This window comes from Papio anubis, chromosome 1 (genome assembly GCF_008728515.1).
Source record: "Papio anubis isolate 15944 chromosome 1, Panubis1.0, whole genome shotgun sequence".
Taxonomy (NCBI): Eukaryota; Metazoa; Chordata; class Mammalia; order Primates; family Cercopithecidae; genus Papio; species Papio anubis.
The window spans coordinates 69738621-69764736 of NC_044976.1; the positions used below are offsets into that span (position 1 = coordinate 69738621).

Genomic DNA, 26116 nt, shown 5'->3' on the forward strand with positions numbered 1-26116 from the left:
ACCATGCACTGTCCCTCTTATTATAAATAAAATAAAAGATAATAAATGTGCCATCCAACTATTATAATGTTTTCATATTATTTTGTTTGTTTCATATTACCAATTTTTAAACTCTCATTTTCTTGTGATAACATTCAGATTAGCAACCCAGTACGTACACAGATAACAGATGATCTAGACAGTTTTTTCCTCTGGGACAGAAATCTGGAATTTGGTTCCCAGATTTTTTTCAGAACCTCCTATGTCCTCAGAACTTACCAGTGCTCAAACTAACATTATGATAATTTTATTTTAAAAGAGAAACAGTTAGCCTGCTTTGAAATACTGGATTGTTCTGTGAAGCTACTCTCCTAAGGGTAATTAGTTTTTATATTAATTTTTAATATGACCATTTTATAGTTTGCTCTCACACATGATTATGTTAGTGGTGCTGAAATAGAGTACAAGAAAAATATCTATTAAAACTAAAATATTAACTGTGTATATAAAGTCTTTCATGTCGCTCTACACAATTAATAAATAATTGTAGTGGAAGCCAAACTACTAGTGAGAAAACCCTGACTAGAACTATGTACTGGAATACATTTATAGGTTCAAGGTAATATGCTATCTCTATTCTAAATAACATTACAAAAATATTTTTATGATGATAACTTTGTATTTACTCATTTTTATTCTTGTTTTTAAAAAAGAAACTTAAAGCAAAGAAAATCTTTGTATATTTTTTCTACTAAGAAATATTGATCTTGAAGAAGAAAAGTTAAATCTATCTGTCTTTCATCTCTATCTCCCCAAGTTGAAATTTTAATCTTTATAAAATATTAACTTTAAAATTTATATCAACTCCACTATAATTTTCAAGACTACATCAAATAAAATACAACATTTGGGTGAATTGTTTAATATATTTATTTTAATGAGCAGTTAGAGAATTTGGGTATAGAAGACAATAAAGCACATTCCCAGTTGTGTGTTAAATCTGTCTGTCTATGGGGTGAGACTGTTTGTTTATCTCTATGGGGTGAGTCTCCTTCTTCTTGAGAAAAGTTGAGGGACAAGTAAAGGGGACATTGTCTTTCACCTTAGGTACAAGACCAGCCACATAGAGGTAAGGCATGAAGTGGGCTATTTAAGATTCGATCCCTGATTCTAGTCCTTGGATCTTGGATGGCATTTCTGAATCTGCCTTGATCCAGAGGCGAGACTGCTATGAAGGGTGAGTCCCAGGCCAGGCAGCATTTACCACAAGCTGATTGGAGAGCCTTTTAATGTTAAAGGAACATCAGTGGTATCCTGGCAGTACTCCTCATGGGCAGGTAGGAGTGGTGGCCATGGGGTGAGGTTTCTCTGCCTGTAAAAAGGAAAGGAAAGAGTGGGAAAGACTGTGTCTAGTGGTTTAAGTGCCAGCTCAGCTGCAGTATAGTAGAACATGTAAGGTGACATGTAAGAACATGCCAGTAGACATGTAAGGTTTCCTGACTCAAGTCTCTGGCTCTCAGGTGGCACTTTGTGACCCACTCAGAGCCCAGGGAGATCATCACCCTGAAGGAAGGGCAGAAGCCTGGCTGTCTTTACCACCTTCTGTTTGTGGAGCTCCAGGACTGTGAATGAACATAGGCAGTAGCCAGGTAGTGGTTACAGTGGGTCTTGGGCAAGACCCACTGCTGTGCTGCCTTCAGGTCTGACCCAGTGCAGTCCCAGTGGTTGTGGCCATAGAGGTGCTTGTGTCACCTCACCCTCAGCTACTGGCAACACAGAAGACAGAGACAGACTCCATTTATTGAGAAAGTGAGGGAAGGGAACAAGAGTATCTGCTTGGTTATCCAGAGAATTCTTCCAGTTCTTATCCATGACCACCAAGGTGGTATCTTGATAAGTATGTAAGAACCATAGTGTTACTGGGCTTAGGGTGCTCCTTAATGAAGACACAGCTTACATCACAGTACCCAAGTCCTTTTAAACATCTGGAAAATATTCCCAAGAAGGACAGGGACAAAGAAGCCTGGACTGCAAAGACTATAATAAATATCTAATTCTTCAATGCACAGACATAGAAAAATATCCATAAGCATCAAGACTATCCAAGAAAACATGACCTCACCAAACAAACTAAATAAGGCACCAGGGACCAATTCTGGAGAAACAGAGATAGGTGATCTTGCAGACAGATAATTCAAAATAGCTGTGTTGAGGAAACAAAGAAGTTCAAAAGAACACAGAGAAAGAATTCAGAATTCTATCACATAAATTTCAAAAGGATATTGAGATAATTAAAAAGAAACAAGCAGAAATTCTAGAGTTGAAATATGCAATTGACTTACTGAAGAATGCATCAGACCTTTTCAATAGCAAAAGTGATCAAGCAGAAGAATGAAGATAGGCTATTTGAAAATAGACTATCAGATGAGAAAAAAAAAAAAAAAAGAAAGAAAGAATTAAAGAAAAATCCCTAAAGGATTTAGAAAATAGCCTCAAAAGAGCAAATATAAGAGTTGTTAGCCCAAAAGAGGAATTAGAGAGAGATAGGGATAGTGCATTTATTCAAAGGAATAATAACAGAGAACTTCCACAAAACTAGGGAAAATTATCAATATTCAAGTACAAGAAGGTTACAACCAAGTATATTTAACCCAAATAAGACTACCTCAAGGCATTTAACAATCAAATTCCCAAAGAACAAGGATAAGGATAAAGAAGTGATTATAAAAGCAGTAAGAAAACAAAACAAAACAAAACAAGAACAACAACAATCCCATACACAAATAACATACAATGGAGCTCCAATCTTTCTGGCCACAGACTTTTCAGTGGAAACCTTATAGGCCAGAAGAGAGTGGTGTGATGTATTCAAAGTGCTGAAGGAAAAAAAAATACCCTAGAATAGAATATCTGGTGAAAATATCCTTCAAACATGAAGGAGATGTAAAGACTTTCTTAGACAAACAAAAGCTGAGGGATTTAATTAACACCAGACCTCTCCTACAAGAAAGGCTAAAGGAAGTCCTTCAAACTGAAAGAAAAAGATGTTAATGAGCAATACAAAATCATCTGAAGATACAAAACTAACTGCTAATAAGAAGTACACAGAAAACCCCACAATATTATAGAACAGTAACTGAGGTGCGTAAACAACTCTTAAGTAGGAAAGACTAAATGATGAACCAATCAAAATTAGTAACTATGATTACTTTTCAAGATAAGGAAACATAATAATATATAAATAGAAACAACAAAAAATTTAAAAACTGGGAAGACAAAGTTAAGGTATAGACTTTTTATTAATTTACTTTCTTTTTTGTGTGTGCAGTGTCAAGTTGTTATCAGCTTAAAATAATGGGTTATAAGACAGTATTGCAAGTTTCATTGTAGCCTCAAATCAAAAAACACACAATGACTACACAAAAATTTAAAAACAAGTAATTAAAGCACACCACCAGAGAAAATTACGTTCACTAAAAGGAAGACAGGAAGAAAGGACAGAAGGAGTAGAAGACCACAAAACAACCAGAAAACAAATAAGAAAGTGGCAGTAGTAAGTCCTAACTTATCAATAATAACATTGAATGTAGATGCACTAAACTCTCCAAAAGACTTAGAGTGGCTTAATGGATAAAAAAAACAGGAACCAATAATCTGTTGCCTTCAAGAAACATACTTCACTTATGAGGACACACATAGGCTGAAAACAAATGGATGGAAGATGATATTGAATGCCATTGGAAAACAAAAAGAGACAAGGAGTAGTTATATTTATATCAGGCAAATAGATTTCAAGAAAGAAAACTATAAAAAGAGACAAAGAATATCACCATGTAATGATAAATGGGTCAATACAGAAAGAGTATATAACAATTGTAAATATATATGCACCCAACATCGGAGCAAACAAATATAGGGCAAATAGTATTTGAACTAAAGAGAGAGATAGACCACAATACAGTAATAGCTGGAGACTTCAACACCTCACTTTTAGCATCAAAGAGATCTTCCAGACAAAAAAATACAATCAAAGAAGAAATACTGGATTTAATCTACATATAGGGCAAATGGACAAATAAATATTTACAGAACATTTCATCCAACAGCTGAAGAATACACATTATTTAATTCAGCACACAGATTATTTTCAAGGACAGACCATATTTTGTGTCACAAACCAGTTTTTTCCTTCTTTTTTTTTTTTTAGGTGGAGTTTTGCTCTTATTGCCCAGGCTGGAGTGCAATGGCGTGACCTCAGCTCACTGCAACCTCTGCCTCCCGGGTTTAGGTGGTTCTCCTGCCTCAGTCTCCTAAGTAGCTGGGATTACAGGTGCCCTTCACCAAGCCTAGCTAATTATTTTATTTATTTATTTATTTTTGTAATTTTAGTAGAGATGGTTTCTCCATATTGGCACGGCTGCTCCTGAACTCCTGACCTCAGGTGATCTGTCCGCCTCGGCCTCCCAAAGTGCTGGGATTACAGGCATGAGTCACTGTGCCTGGGCCACAGACAAGTCTTAAAGCATTCAAAAAAGATGAAATTGTATCATGCATTTTCACTGACCACAATGGAATAAGACTAGAAATCAACAACAAGAGAAATTTTGGAAAACCATACAAACACATGTAAATTAAACAATATGCTCCTGATGACCAGTGAGTCAATGAAGAAATTAAGAAAGAAATTGAAAAATTTCTTGTAATATATGTTAACAGAATGACAACATATCAAAATCTATGGAATACAGCAGAAGCAATATTCAAAGGGAAGTTTATGGCTGTAATTGAATACATCAAGAGAAAAGAAAAATTTCAAATAAACAATCTAATGATGCATCTTAAGGAGCTAGAAAAGCAAGAGCAAACCGAAACCAAAATTAGTAGGAGGAAATAAATAATAAAGATCAGAGCAGAAATAAAAAATTTGAAATGAATACAACACCACAAAATATCAATGAAACAAAAATTATATTCTGAAAAGATAACCAATATAGACAAACCTTTAGTTGGACTGATAAGAAAAAAAAGAGAAGAGCCAAATAAAAAGAATCAGATATTAAAAAAAGAGATATTACAACTGATAACTGATACCACACAGAAATTCAAAGGATCATTGGTGGCTAATATGAACCACTACATGGGAATAATTTTGAAAATCTAGAAGACATGGATAAATTTCTAGACACAGAAAACCTACCAATGTTGAATCATGAAGAAATTCAAAATATAAACAGATCAACAACAAACAATGAGATAGAAGTTGCAATAAAATGAATTCCAGGAAGGAAAAGTCAAGGACCCCATGGCCTTACTGCTTAATTCTAACAAACATTTAAAGAACAACTAATACCAATGCTACTCAAACTATTACAAGAAAATAGAAGGGGAGGAACTACTTTTGAACTCATTCTATGAGGTCTATTTTATGCTGATATCAAAACCAGATGAAGACACATTAAAAAAAAATAATAAGCCAATATCACTGATGAATATTGAGGCACAAATGCTCAACAAAATACTAGCAAACCCAATTCAACAACCCATTAAAAACATCATTTATCATGACAAAGTGGGATTCATTCCATGAATGCAAGGATGGCTCAACTGACATAAATCAATCAATGTTACACATCATATCAACAGAATGAAAGACAAAAACCATATGATAATCTCAACTGATGCTGAAAAATGTGATAAAATTTAACATCCCTTCATAATAAAAAACTTTAAAAAACTCAGTGTGTAAGGAATATATGTCAACATAATAACATCCATATACAGCAGACATATAGCTGGTATCATACTGAATGAGGAAAAACGGAAAGCCTTTCCCCTAAGTTCAGGAACATTATAAGGATGACTACTTTCAATTGTGTTATTTAACATAGTACTAGAAGCTCTTACTAGAGCAATCAGGCATAAGAAACTAATAAAGGCATTCAAATTGTAAAAAAGTCAAATTATTATTTGCTGATGATATGATCTTACTTTTGGAAGAACCTAAAGACTCCACCAGAAAAACTTAGAATTGATAAATATATTCAGTAAAGTTGCAGGACACAAAATCAACGTACAATAATCAGTAGCATTTCTATATGCCAACAGCAAACGATCTGAAAAAAAAAAAAATCAAGAAAGCAGTCCATTTACAGTAGCTATAAATAAATGAAAATACCTTAACTTAACCAAAGAAGTAAAAGATCTCTATAATAAAACCTATAAAACATTAATATAAGAAATTGAAGAGGACACCAAAAAATGAAAAGATATTCCATTTTCATGGATTAGATAATTAATATTGTTAAAATATCTGTACTATCCAAAACAATCTGCATATTCAATGCAGTCCCTATCAAAATACCAGTGAAATTCTCTACATAAATAGAAAAAAAAAAATCCTAAAATTTATATGGAACCACCAAAGACCCAGAATAACCAAGAAATCCTAAGCAAAAGGAAAAAAACTGGACGAATCACATTTCCTGACATTAAATTATGTTACAGAGCTATAGCAAACAGAACAGCATAATACTGCCACAAAAACATACACATAGGCCAATGGAACAGAATAGAGAACCCATAGATAAATTCATACATCTATGGTGAACACATTTTTGACAAAGGTGTCAAGAACATACATTGGAGAAAGAATAGTATTCAATATATGGTGCTAGAAAAACTGGATATCCATATACAAAAGAACAGAACTATGCCCCATAACTTGCCATATGCAAAAATAAAATGAAAATGGATTAAAGACTTAAATCTAAGACCTCAAACTATGAAACTACTACACAAAAACTTTGGGGGAATTCTTCAGAACACTGGACTGGGCAAAGATTTCTTGAATAATACTCCACAAGCATGGTCAGTCAAAACAAAGACAAATGTGATCACATCAAGTTAAAAAGCTTCTACACAGCAAACGAAAAAAATCAACAAACTGAACAGACAACCCACAGAATGGGAGAAAATATTTGCAAACTAACCACCTAATAAGGAAACATATAAGGATCGCAAAAAACTCCTTAGGGAAAAATAGATTTATCTGATTTTTAAATTGGCCAAAGATCTGAATAAATATTTCTTAAAAGAAGACATATAAATGGCAAACAGATGTGTGGAAAGGTGTTCAACATCATTAATCATTAGAGAAATGCTGATAAAAAATACAATGAGGTATTGTCCCACTACATTTAAAATGGCTTTCATCCAAAAGTCAGGCAATGAAAAATGCTGGTGAGGATGTGGAGAAAAGGGAATTATTGTACATTGTTGGTGGAAATGTGAATTAGTGCAACCACTATGGAGAACGTTTGTTAAGTTCCTCAAATACTAAAAATGGAGCTTCCTTATGATCCAGCAATGCCACTCCCAGGTTGATATGGGTTGGCTCTGTGTCCCCACCCAAATCTCATTTTGTAGCCCCCATAATTCCCACTTCTTGAGGGAGGGACCTGGTGGAAGATGAATGAATCTTGAGGGTGGGTCTTTCCCTTGTTGTTCTCATGATAGTGAATGGGTCTCATGAGATCTGATGGTTTTAAAAATGGGAGTCTCCCTACATAAGCTCTCTTTTCTTTTTGCCTGCTGCCATTTGCCAAGATGTGACTTGTCTTCTGCCATGATCTTGAGGCCTCCCCAGCCATATGGAACTGAAAGTTCAGAAATTGCCAGTCTCAAGTATGTCTTCAGCAGCAGCAAAAAAAAAAAAAAAAAAAAAAAAAAAAAAGGACTAATATATATGGTAAATTGGTACCAGGGGTGGGGTGCTGATGAAAAGATACCCAAAAATGTGGATGTGATTTTGGAACTGGCTAACAGGCAAAGGTTGGAACAGTTCGGAGGGTTCAGAAGAAGACAGGAAAGTTAGGAACCTTCTAAAGACTTGTTGAATGGCTTTGCCCAAAATGCCGATAGTGTATGGGCAATAAAGTCTAGGTTGAGGTGGTCTCAGATGGAGATGAGGAACTTGTTGGGAACTGGAGTAAGGGTGACTCTTGCTATGTTTTAGCAAAGAGATGGGTGGCATTTTGCCCCTGCCCTAGAGATTTGTAGAACCTTAAACTTGAGAAAGATGATTTAGGGTACCTGGCAGAAAAAATTTCTAAGCAGCAAAGCATTCAAGGGGTGACTTGGGTGCTGTTAAAGGCATTCAGTTTTATAAGGGAAGCAGAGCATAAGTTTGGAAAAATTGCAGCTAGACAATGAGAGCGTAAAGAAAATTCCATTTTCTGAGGAGAAATCCAAGCTGGCTGCAGAAATTGCACAATTAATGAGAAGCTGAATGTTAATCCTAGACAAGGAGGAAAATGTCTCCAGGGCATGTCAGAGGTTTTCACAGCAGCCCCTCCTATCACAGGCCCAGAGGCTTAGGAGGAAAAAGTGGTTTGGGAGACTAGGCCCAGAGTCCCTATGCTATGTGCAGTCTAGTGACCTGGTGCCCTGTGTCCCAGCTGCTTTAGCCATGGCTGAAAGGGACCAACATGGAACTCAGGCCATGGCTTCAGAAGGTACAAGCCCAAAGCCTTGGCAGCTTCCATGTGGTGTTGAGCCTACCTGTGCACAGAAATAAAGAATTGGGGTTTGGGAACCTCTGCCTAGATTACAGAAGATGTAGGGAAACGCCTGGGTGCCCAGGCAGAAGTTTGTTCTGGGGTGGGGCACTCATGGAGAACCTCTGCTAGGGCAGTGCAAAAGAGAAATGTGGAGTTGCATGTCGTGGAGGCTGCATTAGAAGAAAAATTTATTTTTCTCATTATCCTTCCAGGTTACTTGGCTGAAGCCCTGTAAATTGGACTGATGAAAGACACATTAATGAGAGAATTAATTATAATAAAATAAAAATGTATTCTACATACATTTTATATATCATGGGAGTCTTCATAAGGAAATAAAGACCCAAAGAAACTGTTAAATCTGAGTGTTTTTATATTATGTTTGATGAAGAATGAATGGTTTTGAAAAATGTGGTATGACAAAAAGGTATATACTAAGCATAGCCAATATAATTTGAATGTTCTCTCCAACTCTCAAGTTGAGATGTTATCCCAGTGTTGGAGGTGGGGCCTGTTGGGAGGTGTTTTGATCATGGCAATGGGTTCCTCATGAATGGCATGGGCCATCTCCTTGGTGAAAAGTGAGCTCTTGTTCTGAGTTTACATGAGATATGGTTGCTTAAAAGTATGTGGTACCTCCCTCCTACTCTTTCTCTCACTTGCTCCTGCTTTCACCATGTGACATGCTTGCTTTCCTCATGTAGTGTGTCTGCCCCCACTTTGCCTTCTGCCATGATTGCAAGCTTCCTGAGCCCTTTCTAAAAGCTGAACTGATGCCAACACGTGCTTCCTATAAAGCCTGCAGAACTGCAAGCCAATAAAAACTCCGTTTTCTACAAATTACCCAGTTTCAGATATTTCTTTACAACAATGCAAGACTGACCAGATACAGATAATTGGTACCAAGGAGAGGGGTGCATTGCTGTAAAGATACCTGAAAATGTGGAAGTAACTTTGGTAGTCATACTGGGCAGAGGTTGGAAGAGTTTAGAGGGCTCAGAAGAAGACAGGAAGACAGGCAAAGTTTGGAAATTTTTAGAGACTGGTTAAGTGGTTGTGACCAAAATGTTGAGAGTGATATGATAGTGAAGGCCAGGTTAATGAGGTCTCAAATATAAATGTGGAAATTATTGGAAACTGGAGCAAAGTCACAAGTGTTATGCCTTAGCAAAGAACTTGGCTGCAATTTGCCCCTGCCCTAGGGCTCATGGGAAGTTAGAACTTAAGAGTGATTATTTAGGGTATCTGGTAGAATTTCTAAGCAGCAAAGTGTTCAAGAAGTCATCTGGCTGCTTCTAACAACCTATGCTCAGATGTTGGAGCAAAAAAACCTTCAAGTTGGAACTTACATTTAAAAGGGAGTGGAATATAAAAGTTTGTAAATTTTGCAGCCTGATTGTGTGGCAGAGAAAGAAAAGCCTTTCTGGGAGAGAAATAAAAGCAACTGCTTACCATAGATATTTGCATAACTAAAGGGAGCCAAGTACTACTATCCAAGACAATGAGAAAAAGACCTTGAAGGCATTTTAGAGACGTTCATGGTAGCCCATGGTAGCCCCTCCCATCATAGCCCTGGAGGCTTAAGAGGGAAGAATAGTTTTGTGGGTCTGGCCCAGGGTCCTGCTCCCCTGTACAGCCTTGGGACACTGCTCCCCACATCCAGTCTACTTTAGCTTCAGCCTCAGCTCAGAGGATCCCAGGTATAGCTTGGGCCACAGCTTTAGAAGGTGCAAACCATAAACCTTGACAGTCCCCTTGTTGTGTTAAGCCTGTGGGCACACACAAGATACAAGAGTGAATTAGACTTGGCACCCTCTGCCAAAATTTCACAGGATTTGTGGAAAAGCCTGGGTGCCCAGGTAGAAGCCTGCTGCAGGGGTGGAGCCACCAGAGAGAACTTCCATTAGGGCAGGGCTTAAGGATAAGAGAGGCCCCACTGAGATTCCTCACAGTGGAGCTCTGAGAAGGGGGCTATTACCCTCCCCACTGTGGCACTACCTAGTGAAGCTGTGAGAAAAAGGTCACTGCCCTCCAGACCCAAGAGAATGGTAGTCCCACCAGCAGCTTGTACCCTGCACCTGGAAAAGCTCTCAACAACCTGGGAGAGCAACCTTTGGGGCTGAACCCTGCAAAGCTACAAGGGTGGAACTGACAAGGCTTTCAGAACCACCCCTTGTATCAGTGTGACCTGACTATGGGACATGGAGTCACAGGGGATTATTTTGGAGCTTGAAGATTTAGTGATTGCCCTGCTGGGTTTTGAACTTGCAACGGGTCCATAGCCCTTTTCTTTTGGCTAATTTCTCTTTTGTGGAATGAAAATGTTTACCCAATGCTTATTTGCCAATTTTATCTTGAAAACAACTAATTTATTTTTGATTTTGCAAGCTTATAGACGGGAGGGACTTACCTTGTTTCAGATGAGACTTTGGAATTTGGACTTTTGAGTTAACGCTGAAATGAGTTAAGGCTTTGAGGGACTGCTGAGAATGGATGATTGTATTTTAAAATATGGGAAGGGCATGAGATTTGAGAAGCCAGGGGTAGAGTGATGTTGTTTGAATATCCCCTCCAAATATCACGTTGAGATGTAACACCTAGTGTTGGAGGTGGAACTTGGTGGGGGGTTGTTTTGATCATGGGGAGGGATCCGTTAAGAATGGCTTCAGCCATTTCCTGATGGTAAGTGAGCTCTTGCTCTGAGTTCACATGAGGTCCAGTCATTTAAAAGTGTGTGGCACTTCCCTCCTACTCTTTCTATCTTGCTTGCTCCTGCTTTCACCATGTGATGTGTCTGCTTTTGTCATGTGATGTGCCTGCTCCCACTTTGCCTTCTGCCATGATTGTAAGCTTCCTGAGGCCTCCCTAGAAGCTGAGCTGATGCCAGAACTTGCTTCCTGTAACGCCTGCAGAACCATCAGCTAATAAAACCCCTTTTCTTTATAAATTACCCATGTTCATGTATTTCTTTATAACAATGCAAGAATAGCCTAATACGTAGTAAACTGGGGGAAACTTACCGAGGCCTATTTGTTCAGATTCCTTTAGGCTTTTCTTGTCTTTAGAGATAAGGATGTGCCTTTCCTCTGATCATAGAGAAGGCACTTCTCATAAGAGGGTCTCATGACCCGAGGAAAAGTGGGAGGACAGAGAGCCTTGCCAGCACCTACCACTTCGCAATGTATTCGGCTTAAAATCATTATGCCAAGGTGCCATATCACGAAGTAGTGTGAATCCCATCAACGTGGTGTCCTTACCTGTTTCTGTGGCACGACTTTAGCTGCACAGGGGAGCCTACTGGCTGCATTTCCTATCTTGGTACCATCCTACTATTGAAGTTTTCCATCATTCAGAAGTCTCTCTTTCTTGAGAACCATTCAAGAAGCTTCCAGTAAATTCTTTTTTTTTTCAACTTGGCCAATCTTTCTGTTGTTTGAATCCAGAACTGACAGAGTATGTTATGTGAGAATACACTGATATCACAGATTTATGAAAAATCAAGAACCCTTAAAATGAAGTTTTAGTTTTATCTATTTTTGAAAACATTTTAAAATTTTTCTGGAGGCTCAAGTTAAAAGTGTTACATTTTCAAGACTTTTTGGATTTTTTTCTTTTTTTTAAATGTCACCCAAAGCTTGTAACTAACAATTACAGAAGATCTCAATCTTTATTTTTACTGTGCATGTTTAGAAAATGGTAACCTAATCAAATTCAGATTTTATTATTATTTTATTAAACAATTTCAGCAATTGACTAGGAGAATTCATTTTTAATATCAAAGTCACAGAGAAATGGAAGTTTTATGTTTTTCATTGCATTCTGTGATGCAATGGAATGTTGTATTTTCCTGAGAAAAGAGTATAATATACTATTGTAGAAATTTAATTTTATATGAACAATAATGAAAGTTTTAAAGAAACAGGAGGAATGACAACTTGGAAGACGTAGGATAACAGCCTTTATTCATATCACTAATTGTAATATGTATTTACTAATTGTAAATGTGGAAACCGAAGCCCCATTCCAGAGAAGACATTGCTTTTTATGATAGATCCAGGCAACAGGAAACACACATGCACACACACACCCATACACACAAAAGAAGCCTTTCTTAGGAGAAAATATACATTAATCTCTCTCTTTCTTTCCCTTCCTCTTTCTCTTCTTTTCCCCTCTGTTTCTTTTCTTCTTCCTTTTCCTTTCTCACTTTCAGTTTAAAAGTGAAATCAGCTTCCCAGAGAAAGGATTAGAGAAATGGGTGCCTTTTTCTTCAGTTTGGTGATGGTGTTCTAAACGTCCAGATTAACTCTACTAGATAATTCTTTTTAGACAGCTCTTCGGAGGCCACCTAAATCACATTTTATTGTCAAATAAGTGGATGGATTAATTAATGAATGAATGCCACATGAACATTTCAGGTTATCTGAGAAACATTAAGGTCAACCACTTTTCAGTGTAAATTAAATCTGATTTTTAACATTTCCAAAATCAACAAATAACAGGTTCTTCTTGAAATGATACTAGCCTGAGAATGTGCCTCAACATAAAAATCGAAACGATTTGATATTGTTTGGCCGTGTCCCCATACAATCTCATTTTGATTTCCCACGTATTGTGGGAGGGACTTGGTGGGGGGTAATTGAACCATGGGGGCAGATCTTTCCCATGCTGTTCTCGTGATAGTGAATATGTCTCATTAGATCTGATCGTTTTATAAGGGGGAATTTTCCTTCACAAGCTCTCTTCTTTTCTCTGCTGCTATATGAGATGTGCCTTTCACCTTCTACCATGACTGTGAGGCCTCCCCAGCCACGTGGAACTGTAAGTCTGATAAATCTCTTTCTTTTGTAAATTGCCCAGGCTCAGCTATGTCTTTATCAGCACTGTGAAAACTGACTAATATAGCAAATTTGTATCAGGAGTGGACTGCTGCTGAAAAGATAGCTGAAAATGTGGAAGTGACTTTGGAATTGGGTAACAGGGGTTGGAACAGTTTGGAGGGTTCAGAAGAAGACAGGAAAATGTGGGAAAGTTTGGAGCTTCCTAGAGACTTGTTGAATGATTTTGACCAAAATGCTGATAATGATATGGACAATAAAATCCAGACTGAGGTGGTCTCAGATGGAAACGAATAACTTGTTGGGAACTGGAGCAAAGGTGACTCATGTTATGTTTTAGCAAAGAGATGGGTGGCATTTTGCCCTTGCCCTAGAGATGTGTGGAACTTTGAAGTTGAGAGAGGTGATTTAGGGTATTTGGTGGAAGAAATTTCTAAGCAGCAAAGCATTCAACAGGTAAGTGACTTGGGTGCTGTTAAAGGCATTCAGTGTTTTGTTTTGTTTTGTTTTTGAGACAGAATCTCACTTTGTCACTCAGGCAGGAGTGCAGTGGCAGGATCTCAGCTCACTGCAACCTCTGCCTCCCGGGTTCAAGCAATTTTCCTGTCTCAGTTTCCCAAGTAGTTGAGATTACAGTCATGTGCCACCATGCTTTGCTAATTTTTATACTTTTAGTAGAGGTGGGATTTTATCATGTTGGCCAGGCTGGTCTCAAATTCCTGACCTCAGGTGATCGGCCTGTCTCAGACTCCCAAAGTGCTGAGATTACAGGCATGAGCCACTGCACCAGGCTGGAATTCAGTTTTAAAAGGGAAACATAGTATAAAAGTTTGGAAAATTTACAGACTGAAAATGTGGTAGAAAAGAAAATCCCATTTTCTGAGGAGAAATTAAAGCTGGCTGCAGAAATTTGCATAAGTAATGAGGAGCTGAATGTCACCAAGACAGTGGGGAATATGTCTCCAGGGCACATCAGAGACCTTTGCAGCAGCACCTGCCACCACAGGCCCCTAGGTTTAGGAGGAAAAAATGGTTTTGTGGACCTGGCCCAGGGTCAATCTGCTGTGTACAGTCTAGGAACTTGGTGCTCTGCCTCCCAGTTGCTCCTGGTATGATTAAAAAAAGCCAAGGTACAGCTTGGGCTGTTGCTTCAGACAGTGGAAGCCCCAAGCCTTGGCAGTTTCCACATGGTGTTGAGCCTGCGGGTGCACGGAAGTCAAAAATTGAGGCTTGGAAACCACCACCTAAATTTCAGAGAATGTATGGAAATGCCTAGATGCCCAGGATGAAGTTTGCTGCAGGGGTGGGGCCCTCATGGAGAACCTCTTCTAGGGCAGTGCAGAAGGAATATGTGGAGTGGAGCCCCCACACAGAATCCCTACTAGGGCACCACCTAGTGGAGCTGTGAGAAGAGGGCCACTGTCCTCCAGATCCTAGAATCGTAGATCCATCAACAGCTTGCACCATGCACCTGGAAAAGGCACAGACACTCAATGCCAGCTGGTGAAAGCATCCAGGAGGAGGGCTCTACCCTGGAAAGCTGCAGAGGCGGAGCTGCCTAAGGCCATGGGAGTCCACCTCTTGCATCAGCATGACCTGGATGTGAGACATGGAGTCAAAGGAGATCATTTTGGAGCTTTAAAACTTGACTGCCCCTGTAGCCCCTTTGTTTTGGTCAATTTCTTCCATTTGGAGTGGCTATATTTACCCAATGCCTGTACTTCCATTGCATCTAGGAAGTAACTAACTTGCTTTTGATTTTACAGGCTGCTCATAGGTGGAAGAGACTTGCCTTGACTCAGATGAGACTTTAGACTGTGGACTTTTGAGTTAGTGCTGAAATGTGTTAAGACTTTGAGGGACTGTTAGGAAGGCATGATTGCTTTTGAAATGTGAGGACATGAGATTTGGGAAGGACCAGGGGTGGAATGATGTGGTTTGGCTGTGTTCCTACCCAGATCTCATTTGGAATTCCCACAGATTGTAGGAGGGACCTGGTGGGAGGTAATTGAATCATGGTGGCAGGTCTTTCCCAGGTCGTTCTTGTGATAGTGAATGGGTCTCATGAGATCTGATGGTTTTATAAGGGGGAGATTATCTGCACAAGCTCTCTTCTCTTACCTGCTGCCATGTGAGACGTGCCTTTCACCCTCCACTGTGATTGTGAGGCTTCCCCAGCCACATGGAACTATAGGTCCAAAAAAACCTCTTTCTTTTGTAAATTGCCCAGTCTTAGGTATGTCTTTATCAGCAGTGTGAAAACTTATATACCATTATACAAGTTCTTACATTACCTGATGAAAGAGAGCTAATTGTCTATCATAAAACCATAAAAACTTTGTTAATACATTTTGAAACCTGAATAATGAGAGAATAGGAATTCTGAACACACATACTAGTTTATCTATAAATTAGAAATATATGTTTCCAGGAAAAAATTGCTTATTCGAAATTAGAAAAAAACAAAACCCAGTCTTTCTCCTTGTCAACATTTAAAGTTATTAGACAGTAAGACATTCCAAAGCATAATTTAGTTGTTTATCAACAAGAAAAATGTATTACAAGACATTAATTTTATTCCAAATTTTTAAAAAATCTGCTTTTCTCCATGTCAGTGTTTAAAGCAGGTGCCATCTTCTGATTAATTAAATCACAAGATGTTCCTTATGCTAACGTCTTAGCAAATCGAACTTAAACAGAAACTGTTAGTTGCACTGTTGTCATTTCTTCTTCTACTTTAAAAAAATTATTCAGAACACCACATGGCCAGCTTGCAAGCTTATTTTCCAGATCACTGATAGCAATGCAATTTTGTATTTGTGTGTGAGTATGTGTTTTGTTTTGAAAAAGACATCAGCTTGAAGCAGTTTCAAATCTGTGGCAATGATTTCTTAAGGAGTATGTCAAAAATGAGCTATTGAACACATTTTTGCCAGGTCACTTGCCAAGTACTTGCTAGGGAGATGTCAAGTTTCAGGGCAACCATAATCCACATTTATGAAACTACTTAGAAAACGATGTGAGAGTTCTGTGGATCTTGCTAAGTATTTTTAGAACAATCAAGAGAATTTTGTTCCTTAGTTTTAGCATATTATAGTCCTCAACGAATATTTTACAAGTTTTTTTTCTCAGATATGGTCCCCAAATTTTCTCGAGAAATTCGTGTGCTTGAATACTTGTTTAAGCACAATTCAGAACTGCAGGAGGTCTAAGTCTGCAGTGGCTTAATGTAAAGTTAACTTTTTTTTGAATGTAAAAAGGTCGAAATTAATGAAGAAACTGGCAAATTCAAAGTTCCACCAAGGAATAGCCCAGTGCTTTTAGCAATCCATTTGAAATGAAGGAGGGAAACCACTCTCTTTAACATTTTCAAGTTTTGAGAGTCTAATGAACCATGCTACCTCCTGTAGTTTCTACCAAACCAAGATGTGTGCTAGGACTGGGCTCATTAGCATTAAGTAGAAGCAGAACACTCAGTTCTGGCTATAGCTTCTTGTAATGTTTTCATCATTATAGTATTTGGTTGACAAAATACTGCTATCTCAACCGTTACTTCATTTTTCTTACTGTTTTTGATATAAAATTCCTGTTATACCATGAATTAAATGTTCCTGAGAGCAAAAAAAAAAAAAAAGTAAAAGAAAAAAAAAGACTTTTTCTGTTAATTCTTTTTAACAAGTGCCCAAAATATATTATTTTTTCAACAACGTGGATTCTCGAAGCAAGGTAGTTCTTGTGACTGTTTACTTTCTCTTTCATATGTCCCAGACTATTGAATTATGGTTTGTGAGATAAGGAAGAAAAGGAGTAATGAAAACATAGATTATTAGATATATAGGTAACTTGGTTTTTTTTTTTTTTTTTTTTTGAGTCATTAAAGTAGGAATTACATTATCAAAGCTCAAAATGTTAGCAATGAATTTAATTCAATGGCTTTAAAATTTTTTACATCTCGTCTGGGCGCTGTGGCTCACGCCTGTAATTCCAGCACTTTGGGAGGCCAAGGCAGGTGGATCACTTGAGGTTAGGAGTTCTAGACCAGTCTGGTCAAAATGGTGAAACCCTGCCTCTACTAAAAATACGAAACTTGGCAGGGTGTGGTGGCACGTGCCTGTAATCCCAGCTACTGGGGAGGCTGATGCAGGAGAATCGCTTGAACCCAGGAGGTGGAAGTTGCAGTGAGCCGAGATCAAGCCACTGTACTCCAGCCTGGGCAACCGAGCAAAACTCTGTCTAAAAAAGAAAAAAAAAAATTATGTCCCTTCATTGCAGAGAATAATTTTTGCTGAAATGAAAAACCACTAATTATTTGGAACACACCTTTTCAGGTTACTAGATTCTGATTCTTTTGGAGCCTCTGTATTTTTCATTATATTTGAACTCTTTTTCAAGCTGTAAATAAATAATACTAAAGCAAAATATTTCTGGTTTACAGATATGGGAATAAATTCTGAGGGGTAAAGATTCCATTGAATTCTCCTCCTCACTCTGGAAGCCAGTTTTGCCTCCATTAGTACATTAATTTCAAGGTTTTTGATCTATAAATGTGTATGTTCTTTAAATTATCCTTTTATCTGGTTGTAATATCCTATCAGGTCCTTCATTAATGAATTAACATATTCATTTCATAAGTGTATGAAAATCACACTTTTTATGTTTTTTAAACTAAGTGGTGATATCCATAGGATTTGTATTATGTTCATATTTTGAAAACAAAATACAAATGTATTTCTTAGGTTGCATATAATTTAATTTCTAGAATTAGAATCTTTCTCTTGTTCTACTGTCCCAGCACAAACAGATGTTCATGTTAGTGTTTCAATATAAATGGGCTCAAACAACATCTCTCAGATTAGAATCAGTATTCTGTTGTGATTTTTTTAAAAAAGTGTGTATGTATTTTGATCTCCATTTCCCCAAAAATTCTGTTGATTGCAGATGTCTGAAGAATAGTCTTAGTGGATTATCCCAAACTTGACACATCTTTTGCAAAATGCTACACAAAAAGAAGATACATGTGATTATGACAAGATTCTCCACTTGGTGTGACTGATCTAATACAACCCAAGGCTGTGTGTCCAAAAGTAACTGCATTGTGAGTTTCACATTTCCAAAGTTTTAGATGATATGTACAATCTGATTAGACTTTAAATCTCATATCCTCTGCAGGTATTGGAAAATACAAGGATGTCATAAATATGTATATTTATATTTAAAATGTGCTTACATTTATATAAATATATAAATAAAAATATACAAATAGTTATTTATAAAGCTAACAATGTGATTATATGCTTTTCTTTTTCCTAGGTAGTGTGGGACTAGAAACAAATTTGGAATATTTTGCATTGCATATTTGGCTGAGATCTGCCACTTAGTTGAAGTATAATCTTCAGCAAGTGACCCAAAATTTCTGAATCTTATTTTCATCATCAGTATGTGACAATAATATTTTCTCCTTTAAGTATTTGAAAGTGTTGAGAAAACCATAATAGTAACACTTGCAAAAGTGCTCCATTGTAAAATGCAAGGTAGGGGTAGTTGTGAGCCTTTGGGCAAAACTATAGTTGCCACAGTTGTCTCTGAGATGAAGCACTTTTCTTAGACTGAAGGAAATCCCTGGGAGAGATTGGTCTAGCCTTTGGATGACTGTGGGTAGAGCTTCTGGGGAGAAGAATGAAATGTATTCCTCTTTTCCTTCTCTCTAAGAATACTGGAAAGCATTTATTTGTTTGCTAAATTGCTCTCTTTCCACCAGTGATATCAACTCTTAAATACTTTTTAGTAAGTTTGGAATTACTAGAAAAACAGTGAATGTAAAAGTGAAGGTGTGTGCTTCTTGGAAATTTCAGAGGGAGTACATTGACTGATGTTTGGATCAAATTCCTCTAACTTGAATGAGTTACCTTGGAAAATTATCTCTACAAATTCTTACTTACATTTCTGACTGTCAGGTTAAAGTGAATTATTTTCTGCATACCTAGATGTGATTTGGAAGCATCTGTGTTTTGCCCTATTCTGTTGAGAGGGAAACTAGCTCTGTTTCATGTGCTGGTTTTCTGTGTCTGATACTTGATGTTTCTGTTGCTGTGATGTAATTTATTCAAGATAGATATGATAGATGTTGAAAAGGGAAGAAGTAATGAAGCTGTGGGGGAAATCAGACATTTATTAAAACGTTTCCCATTTTTTTTGTGGAGGGAGGGCTTTGGTGTATCTGGGTTTCTCAGAATAGCAATGATACCTATATTTCAAAATATCTTATAAAACCAAGCATGAATCTTTTTATGGTTTGTTGTTTTATCTACCACATTGTTCTCATTTATTTAGTTGACTATCATAGAGGAACAGATATGGGAAAGAGGGCTTAAAGAATTCATTTGGCGTGAGATCTCATTTGTGTATTACGGTTCGGTATTTACAAACTAAAGGTGTTCAGTCAAATAACATGTTTTACTTGGAAACCAAGGTATTTTTAAGGAAATTGCATCTGAATGCCTTCAGGTGCCCATTGTTTCATACCCAGCTGTCTTAAGAAATTACGCTCTGCCTTGCTCTTACAAGCATTTGAGTTTTCAGTTGTTTAGCCTGTAAGATCATCAGAATTTTATCATCAGTCTCTGTTGCTAACTCTGCTGTATTTCACCTGGCAAAGATTCTAAATAATTAATAATAAAATGTTTCCAGAAAACTTATTTTTAGTTTAGATGTAGTTCAGCTCATCAAACCTTTTAGGAATCAGCAACAGCAAGAAAGAAAATAGTGTGGAGTCCTTTGAAACGGTAGCATCTAAAAATTTTACCCTGTACTGCTTTAGAGTAAGCAGAAAGATGAATGTAATACAGGAAGTAAAGAGAATAGCAGAAATATCTTCAAATTATTATTTCTTCCTTCTTTCTCTTAAACTAATAGAGTTTTAAAATGAGTCAAATACATATTTTAATTGATAAACTGAGTTTATATTCACCTATTGGAAACAGTACAACATATTTTACATCAGGTTGTGAAATATGGATGTTTTACTAAAAGACAGGAAGAGCTTTTTCCAGTCTTTAAAGTAAATACATATTCAAAGAATCTTAAGGCATACCATTTATTCATATTCATATCTATTGAAATACTGTACATCCACATACTTCAATAAATAGTTAAAAACCTGACCTCTTTTTAAATCATTTCTGGATTTCAAAAAACAATTTTTATTGAAAAGATTAAATAGGTAACTTTTGGCTGTGTCACAAAGCTAAGCACAATGGATAAATTAACAATTATTCAGTAAATTTGATCATTGTAGATGAATGACTTTGATAATTTAGTTTTTCAGAGTATTTTGACTTCAAACATAGGGGTATTTATATATATATATATGTGTGTGTGTGTATATATATATATATATATGTTTTTTCTTTTTTGCCCTGAATTATCTGGGTAATTTTCTCAGTTCTCCAGTCTACTTTCTAGATATAGCTTAAACATTATGATGAAGCATTAATTTTTCAGTTAAGTTATAAACCCCCCAAAAGCGGCTTTACGTTTGAAATTCTCTCTCTCAAATCTCTTAGTGTCTCAAAAACACTCACATTACTATAACTTGGGCAATACTTTTTATTATATAATTGCTGCATAATAGGAACTCAATGGTATAATAGGACTTACGTTTCAAATGTGCTCATTGTAAAACATAATTACACCACTTGCAGTTAAACTAAGAATGCAAATGTGTAAGTTAACTACCCTAACACTCTGATTCTTCCTTCCCTCTCATCCTTTCTTTCTCCCTACCTTCTTCCCTTCCTTCCTTCATGCCTTCCACCCTTCCTTTGTTTCCTCTTTACTGCCTTTCCTTTTCATTCTTTTTCTTTTCTCTCCATTCTCATTTTTAAACTGCTACTTATTTTTCTTTCTTCCTTCTTTAAAAAAAATAGGGGCAACAAAAGGAGTCCCACAAATGGAACCTGTAGAAAATATAATCCTGAAATGAACAGCTAACAAAACTTGTTATAGATTAAAAGATAAATCAATTTATAAAACTGCTATTCTGAAATTGCAACAATCTTGTACAGTCAGGACTGATAAAATGGAGTAATCAGACATTTTATATGTCCATAAATGTAAAATCATCTACTTGAACATTATATGCAATACATTCACACAATAAAGCAAATACTGTAGCCTTATTTGACAATATTGAACTCATAAATACTCATGATTTCACTCTGTCCGAGGGCCTAAGGACTAGGAATGCTGCTGTGATACAGAAAAACATAGTGAATACCTCCTCTATTTAAAAATGTCACTCAAGAAAGTCTCTTCTAACATAAAGGCAAATACATATAGCTACTGAGCTATGACTGTACTTCTGTCACATTCTATGGTAAAAACACCAGACTCCACAAATTCGGAATCATGACAACACTTTGAACTAATTATTTGGTTCATCCATAGTTTATACCTCAATTTACCTACAAACCTTACAAAGAGGAGGTATTTTAACTCTAGGAAAGCGGTCACTGAATAATACGCATTCTTGATCTGTTTCTTTCTCCCAAACAATGGTACTGATGGTTAACATTTTCTGTGGTAGCACCACTATTTCTAGTAAGTAGATTATTATGGAGTGTGCCACTTTAAAGCTGCAATACAAAATAATATTTTGTAGTTTATTCACCAATTCCACAAAGAATATTTTTTAAAAGCAAATAAATAATAAAGTTAAATGCCATATTTGTTCTAAAAACTCTTTTTTAATGTATCAATCAAAATAATGTCATACATTTATTATAGTTAGTAGATTTACTAGCTTTATGCCTTATTATTGCGATTTTGTGGAAAGAGTATACTATGTCCCCTCATTTAAGATTCACTTTTCTAATTAAAATTGATTTATGGTGTACTTTGGGACTAAGTTTAACTTGAAGAAAAAAAAATAATCACAGTTTTTAAGCCATCCCTGCTAGGGCAACATACTAGATATCTCAAATATGTATAACCACTGCAAAATTTCTTGTCTCTAATTTTATTGTAGGATCTTTGTTGTTATGACTTATAAAAGGGGACTATTTATAGAAATCTAGGTGTACTGAAATTGGTAACTTCATCAAACCCGTAAAATGGCTTTCAAGGTGATGGTCTTTCTTTAGTAAAGAGTGAAACCATCAAACTATTCCTGCAATTTAATGTTTAGAGTAACAGCATTTTCCTTCAAAATGTAGTTTTCATTATTTATAGTAGAAATAATTTAACATTCACAATATTTTGATAATTAGTATATCTTAAGATATTCTCATCATTGGTGTTTTGTCTTTATTTGATCACATCTTACATATATCATGTAAGAAAAAATAAGGGATGGTCTTTTTTGGTTTTACTTGTTTGAGCTGAAATGGCTATATAGAAAGATTTTATTGAAGAATTACCTATTTTAGAGATTGGTCTGCTACATACCAATAGAGAATGTCTGTCATAATATATTTTGGAACTTTTAAAATATATAACATGCATTCCAGACTATCAACCGAGTGATATTTTCAGATGGAAAATATGCAAAATGCTCCTGTCCACAGGAGCACTGCCTCTGTCATACTAACTTAGCTGCCACAAAACAAAATTAATGATGAGTGCTTACCAACTCATGTAGTATTAGGTGATAGGACTTTGTGCCCTTTCTGACAAATCATCTTAAAATTTTTGGCTTGGAATAGTGAAAGGAAAAGATGCTGTATTGCTAGGCAATCCTTTGAGTGGACTGTGCTGTCTTTTTAAAGGAAATGGTTTCCCACGGTGGATCTAACATTTAGCTACAACTAAAGAAATCATATGGTATATTTACTATACTGTTATTAAATTGTTTCTCATCACAAGAACTGAGTTAGTGTGGGGCAAAATTCACAAACCCCACTGTCAGTGCAGGAAGAGATTTTTACAGTCCAATAGCTCCTTCCTTCATTACTTAGAGATAGTGTATGGTTTAACTATCATTCTGGTTTATTTTTGCTTTCAAATTGTAAGATTTAGCAAAACATTTTATATTAGTTGGAGACAAAGAGAAAAATATTATTTTATGAAGGCACACCCATGCTGAACTTACAGGAAAGAGAAGCAGAGCTGCACAGCCAGTTATATTACAAGGCTCATTCCTGAAACCTGAATATCATGCGAGCAGAAAAATCTAGATATGTGTTATATTTTGAAGAAATAATCTGAAGGCAATATTATTTGCTTTTTTATCAAAAACGAAAAAATGCATCTTTGTAAATGTGGATTGACTCTTATTGAAACAGGGAACTGAATGCTTGTATTGCAGCCTTAAAGAATCACATATTCACTGCAATATTCGTTTTTGTAAACTACAGCCTGCAACCTAGCAGACCATGACTGAATGCTTTTGAAAAGTTGTAGATTACAAACATGAAATCACAATTAATATCCTCTAAAAGTAATTTCAGAGCTTTCACATCTTTAAAAAAGGACAATGTGTACTGCTTCACAAGGTAATGTAGCTAATCAAAAAAGAGTAGAATTAAAGTATTTACATAATGAGCAATTCTACAGAAGGCGATCATCCCCATGTAAGCACTGCTGATTATATCCCACGCTGCTTTTAACAAACTGTACCAGATTGGATCCAGCCATCAGCACTTTCAGAGAATCCTTAAAAGCCTTTTATGGGTCTTTAAATTTATTGTAGAATGGCATTCTTCAGGTAGAATATGCTGGTGAAAGAGGACAGTGTCAACACAAGGTACCAGCAGGAGAAAAGAACATCAGCGTTCCCGGTAATTCCATACTGGGCTGTACTTGGAGCTGGAAAGAAATGGAAAAGATTAAATCAAAATGTAATTTGTGTCTTCCAAGATCTTGACAATAATCAAAAGGTAGCCGGGTGCATTGGGGAAAGCACTGACATTGGAGTCAGACAGACTTAAGTTCATATCTGATTCTGCTATATGACAATGTATGGGCTATGTGGCTAACTTCTCAGAGCTTCAGTTTTCTCAGGGCAAAATGAAAATAATAGAAATAATAGAATCCACCTCACAGGGCTGTGGTGAGAATTGGAGATGAAGCATATACAGCATATTACATCAACTAAACACATGCTAAGTACTCAAAAGCTACTAACATTATTATTCCTCTTATACATACTGTAAATATTTGTATTAGTGGACAATATTTATTCATGCGTGTATATGTAGCTGTGTTTTATTAGCTAAATACTGTACTAAATGCTAGAAAAACAAGAATACTGTCCCTTTCAAGGCCTTTTTTTTTTGGTAAGAAAAGATCTCCAAACAATTATAATACAATTCTGGGAATATTAGAGTTGCATGTGCATATCGCAGTAGCACAGACAAATTGTGCTTTTAAATATGCTGGGCAAGGGAGATTTCAAATACAGTTTTACCAAAGGAGACTATCATGTGGGTAGAAGAAACAACATATTCAAAGGCATAAGAAAAGGACAGAGCAAGGTGTATCATGTAGAATGTAAAGGTAGATTTAGTCTTGCTGGACCATGAAGTTTGAGGCCTGAAGTGGAGGGAATTGAAACTAGACCTCTGGACAGGTAGAATGACCTCTACTGTAATGAAAAAGGGACTAGGTTTTTATACTGAAAGATATTTTGAAGAATTTGGAGAGTTGAATGTGTGACTACATTTACACATCAGAAAGATTACAGTCTTATATATGGGGAAGTTCACACGGTACTTGGCTAACAGTTATGTTGAATTTTCACTGAATACCTGAAGATTCATCACGTTTGGGATATTGTTGGAGTGTTCTGAAGGGGTACCACTTTGTTTATGAAATGATAGTTGCCTACTTGTATGTAAATTATATTGTGTTCCAGAAATTAAATGTTACAACCGTGTTTGGACTTGTTTGAGACTGATTCTCATTTACCATCATAATAATAATAGCAATAACAAGAAACCCACCAGCATATTTTAACCACCTTTTCTTAATGAAACCTGGATTTCAAGCACTATTTCCTAGTAGAAATTGAATAATGTAGCAAAGAAATCGACTACTTCATTTCTAAATTTATAACTCAAATCCAGGAGCAGGTTTAGTCACACTGAGTTTGAATTACCAGAGATAGTTTTAATGAAACTTTCACAAATGACTATATTACTCTGTAACAAGAAGAATAAATTGTGTTGTTTACACTTCCAAGAAATTAAAGGGGATGAAAGATACATTGGTCCCTGCAGTGGGAAGTTTCCTTGACAATGCAATTATTGATTCCCGGTGAGTGGGATTTGAGCACTGAGACTACTATTTTTTAATAAACAGAGAGCAAAATTAACGATTTAATGCATGTATATAATTACAAATGAGTTTTCTTTTTTAAATAAAAAGATGAAGAAAGTAAGCCTATTGTTGAACAGACAGCTTTTCAATTTCTGATACATACAAAGTCTATTTAAAAGCTACGGAACTCCTTATTTTCCCTTTTTCAAGACCTAGAAAAATATTTTAAAAATATAAATAAATCTTTATTTAGTATATGACCTTCTCAATAATAGTTACACTAGAATTGTTTTTCAAGAAAGTTGAGTGTAATAAAACTTGCATAATGGTAAAGGACCAATAATATGTAAAGCATATAAATGGTTTCATAAATAAGAAATAAAATTTAAAAGCTAAGCATAAAAAGCAAAGGTGAATTATTTTTGTTATGACAAATTAAGTAGTAACATTAAATGGGTAGATTATCAAGGCCCCTCAAAACTCCTT

General features: G+C 36.2%; 1 protein-coding gene across 1 annotated transcript in view; it reads right to left on the minus strand.

Moving 5' to 3' along the window:
- Positions 1-20454: 20454 nt before the first annotated feature.
- The window catches only part of NEGR1 (neuronal growth regulator 1), an 897330-nt gene continuing 891668 nt past the window's right edge, over positions 20455-26116 (minus strand). Inside the window, exon 7 of the mRNA XM_009210941.3 lies at positions 20455-24178. Coding sequence (XP_009209205.2) covers positions 24054-24178 — 125 coding nt within the window. The 3' untranslated portion in view covers positions 20455-24053. The remainder of the gene's footprint in view (positions 24179-26116) is intronic.